The sequence below is a fragment of the Austrofundulus limnaeus genome, unplaced genomic scaffold, assembly GCF_001266775.1.
Source record: "Austrofundulus limnaeus strain Quisiro unplaced genomic scaffold, Austrofundulus_limnaeus-1.0 Scaffold512, whole genome shotgun sequence".
Classification (NCBI taxonomy): Eukaryota; Metazoa; Chordata; class Actinopteri; order Cyprinodontiformes; family Rivulidae; genus Austrofundulus; species Austrofundulus limnaeus.
The window spans coordinates 170742-175069 of record NW_013952914.1 but is presented as its reverse complement, the minus strand read 5'-3'; the positions used below and the strand labels follow the sequence as shown (position 1 = coordinate 175069).

Genomic DNA, 4328 nt, shown 5'->3' with positions numbered 1-4328 from the left:
GTGTGTGTGTGTGTGTGTGTGTGTGTGTGTGTGTGTGTGACCAGTCTCGACTAAATGAATTCAGACAGGCAAATTATATCGACTTCCTCCTCATCATCAGTTCTCTGCTGCATCTTTTCTTGTCTCAGTTTTTGTCTTCCTCACATTCACTAAGTGACCTTCGTTGACAGATATATAAAAATAGTATTTTTATATGACAGTTTTATGTATGTTAAATACACAGATATACAATAGTTATATGTTTTAGGGTCTATATAAATAAAATAACCAGATGTCGGATGATTTTTGGTCTTATTACATGAAGCTCCACGTCATGAACCAGATGATAAACTGAACAGATTTATTCCCTGTAGCTAATCCCAGTGTTGTTAAAGGAACATCAGCTGTTGATGGRTGAAGTTTTATCTGACTGGAATGCAGCTGTTGGAAACCAGTCGAGCCACTAAGTTTTGTTGGACCGGTTTTATCAAATCCAGTTTTCATCTGTTCACACCATCGTTCCTGTTGTTCTGGATCAGAACCAACACGGTAAAGTCTGTAGTTCTTCTCTACTTTTCAGTACAWTGCTCTAACTTCTGAAGCAATGAAGAGAAAAAATGTTATTTTTTTATATAAAGTTACGTTTGGATATTTTTTTTCTTTCTAGCTATAATTTCCCATTTAAGTTAGCATTTTACTACTTTTGCCTTTTTAGCTAGTGTTTTGTTTTTTAACTGTTGAGCTTCTTAACTTTTAGCTGTATAGTATTTAGCCAGTGTAACTTTCAGTTAGCAGTTTGCTCCTTCTAGCTGCTGTTTTGTTATTTTAATTACTGTTCTGCTACTTTCAGCTTATGTTCTGCTTGTTTTAAATTTAGCTTGCGTTTTGCGAGTTGTTTTAGCTTTTATCTGTGGTTTTGCTACTMATTTAATGTTTAGTTTCTGGCTAGTGTTGTGCTGTATTTTTAGCTGTCTTTGTGCACCTGTTAGCTTTCATTTAGCTTCTTTTAGCTTGTGTTCTGCTTGTTTTTAGGTGTAACAGCTCAGTTTTAAATTCAGCAAACTCATTCAGCTCCTGTTTTAAAGCTCTGCAGGTGTTACCACTMTCAGGTGGTTGAAGTGAGAACAGAGATGGAGAAGGAAGACCTCTGAGGAGAGAGCAGCTGGAAGATCAAGTTTGAAACTCTTAAAGAAACTGATCTGAACTACAGAGAGTGAAACAAAGTCACTCAAACTCTCTGAAACTTGTCAGATGAATGTCACATGATACAACATGTAACTGCAGGAAGAYGAGGATAAAAAGTGGACAAAGTTCAACATCATAAAGTGTTTGTGTGTCGGAGCAGAGCTGCAGCTGAAACATCTGAAGAAAAATAATCTGAATTCATCTTTTCTTTACTAACATCTGATTCTAATCCAGGTGAGTTCAGATTAACCTTTTTGACAGMTTCTACAGGCAGCTTTAACACAAAACTCAGAGCTTCAGTCAAACAGGAAGTTCCTCTTTTCTCTTCTAAAAAATGTAAGAAATCACTTTTTCTGTGAAAAAGTGAACGCTGGGGGACTTCACTGAAATCTGATGAAGCTAAAAAAAAAAGCAGTTTTCTGAGCCTTTATTTTAGCTTTCAGCAACAAAAGTTACATAAATGTTTAAGTTATTAAGCATCTGCTTGAATATCTGTTTTTAAATGAGCACAGAATAAAAAGGAATTAAAACAAACTTTAACCCAGAAGTACTGAGATGTGGTTCTTGTTCCACATCATCTGAAGGTCAACGTCCAGATCTGGGGTCGGATTTATAAAACTGGCGTACGCACAATTTGAGCCCAGAAACATGCATACGCCACTTTTTACACCAAGGTTGTGATTTATAAAATCCAAACTTGACGTAAAACTGTGACACAGTGAAGTGAGGAATTAGAGCCACGCTGTGTAATGATCACTGTCAGATATTTAATTTACCTTCAGAATCAGACTTAGATTTTTATTCAGCTTTATCATCAGCTTTATTAATATTTATGTTTCTGCTGCTGCTGAGCCATGAGGACCTTTGAAATAAAAAACTTAAATCTTAAATAAAAGTTCACACATGCATTCATCTGCTTCCTCCTCAGACAACCCTGACCCACAGACCCCTCCCTGACCCACAGACCCCTCCCTGACCCACAGATAACAGAGCAGGCAGGAGGGGGAGGACGGGGAGAAGAGTGATGAACTTATTTCTAACTTTATCTGACTTATTTAATTTTATTTATTGTTTTATCGTCCTGCAGGCTCTGAGAGAAAATTAAATTGATCTAAGTTTTTGGGAAAAAAAATGTGAGATTGCTCTAAACGTCTGTAAACCTGCGAAACGAGGGAAAATCTGTGTCAATTACAGACATTTTGTTCACGTGAGCAGTTGTCAGCACCTGTCATCCTCCAGACGCACAACGCAGTGCGTGTCTGTACCAAGCCCTGATCAGCTGACTGATTTACATGCATCTTAACATTCATGAGGTACTTTACTTTGACTGTTTATGGTTGAGTGTGGGCGTGTAGAGGGTAGAACCTGAGACGGGACCTTGTGCGCAAACTCTGAGGTGCAGCTGGGTTCTATAAAGGAAAGGATTTTTTTTTTTTTGGCATATGCCATTTTCACCTTTTGGCCGTACGTTCATTTTTAGTATGGTTTCCATGCAGTCCTTTATAAATGAGGCAGTGTAGTTTTGAAGGTTCCATTTTGTTTACATCAGGCTCTCCAGTAAAGTCATCTTTTTGTGAAGACAGTTAAAGTGAGTTGATAATAAACCTGTTGTTTTTGATTTTTTGACTCTCAGAGTTCAGACATGTCTGCTGGCAGCAACCTGAGGTCTGAGGATCAGTTCCMGTGCTCCATCTGTCTGGACCTGTTCACTGATCCGGTCAGCACCTCATGTGGACACAACTTCTGTAAAACCTGCATCASRCAACACTGGYACAGTGATGTTCTGTACGACTGTCCTCTGTGTAAAGAACAGTTCCCCTCCAGGCCTCAGCTCAAAGTCAACACCTTCATCAAAGAGATGGTGGATCAGTTCAGACGTAACCCTGAGGGAACTGTAGTGAGAGCTGTGCCTSAGCTGGATGAGGACCTCATACAGACGATGAAGATGATGATGTCTGAGGCTGAGCTGAAGAGCATCCAGCAGTTTGAGGTGGATCTGACTCTGGATCTTAAAACTGTAGARCATCGCGTCATGCTGTATGGTGATTTAATTTGCCGTGGATATGCGTGGAAAAAGCTTTCAAAGAACCCAGAGAGCTTTTCTGGTTTTGTTTCTATTTTAGGGAACCAGTGTTTCTCTTCAGGCAGATTTTACTTTCAAGTTCAGGTTATAATAAACACTGACTGGACTTTAGGAGTGACCAGAGGGTACATCAAGAGGAAGGGAAAAGTCAAACAGAGTCTTAAAAATGGTTTCTGGGCCATTGGGTTGAGAAATGGATACGAGTACTTTGCTTTTACTGATCCTCCAGTTCGTCTCAGTCTTCAGTCAGGTCTTGAGAGGGTAGGGGTGTTTGTGGATTATCAGGAGGGTAAGGTCTCCTTTTATGATGTTGATGCTGCAGCTCTGATCTACTCCTTTCCTAGATGCTTCTTCCATACAGAACTCTACCCGTACTTTGGCCCATACCCTAAATATGGAGGTATAAACTCGTGTCCTCTGTTCATCTGTCCTGTCAATCAATCAGCCTGATGTTTTCTCTGATGAAGCTTCATAAACAAAGATCTCATGTAAAAACAAGACCTCCACAGACTGGAATGATATTAATGACTGTAGTCAAGAAAGGGATTGATGCTGTCGAAATACGGAACACCTTTAACTATATTTTGTGTTCTGTTAATAATCAGTTCATCATGTGTTAAAAGTTTTTAAAATAAGTAAMCTTATAATTGGTATATGTAACGATCTGTTTTATTTTCAGTGTATGTGTGTCACTCTGGTCAAAACATGTTTGAAGAACAGGGTCAAAGTCCGGGTTCCTTATTGTTTCAAGGCTGTGCGAAGGGGGCAGATTTTATGGAACCAATAGCAAAGCAGAAGAGCTYCATGACCAGCTGCAGCTTGTTGAGAATGTATGATTCTCAGAAATTACATAAGGATGAGGCTTCAGTATAAAATGTCAAGAATTACAGGGATATGATGAGACGCTTGATGATCGAAGGGAAGTATCGGTCTGGTGTTCTCCCAGATTTGCAAATCTGTTTCTGTGGGTTTTTACATGTAATCTTTAATAAATTATGTTAAATTCTTTAAGGTGTCTCCTACTAATTTCCTCCAAAATCCCAATGGACCCAGGTAAGAGCAACTCGGCTCTTAACAAGGA

General features: G+C 39.0%; 1 protein-coding gene across 1 annotated transcript in view; it reads left to right on the top strand.

Annotated features, from left to right (window-relative positions):
- The first annotated feature begins 1123 nt into the window (after positions 1 to 1123).
- Positions 1124 to 4328, top strand: part of LOC106530350 (zinc-binding protein A33) — a 9992-nt gene continuing 6787 nt past the window's right edge. The window contains exons 1-2 of the mRNA XM_014025946.1: positions 1124 to 1398; positions 2798 to 3691. Of these exons, the coding sequence (XP_013881400.1) occupies positions 2807 to 3691 (885 nt within the window). The 5' untranslated portion in view covers positions 1124 to 1398; positions 2798 to 2806. The remainder of the gene's footprint in view (positions 1399 to 2797; positions 3692 to 4328) is intronic.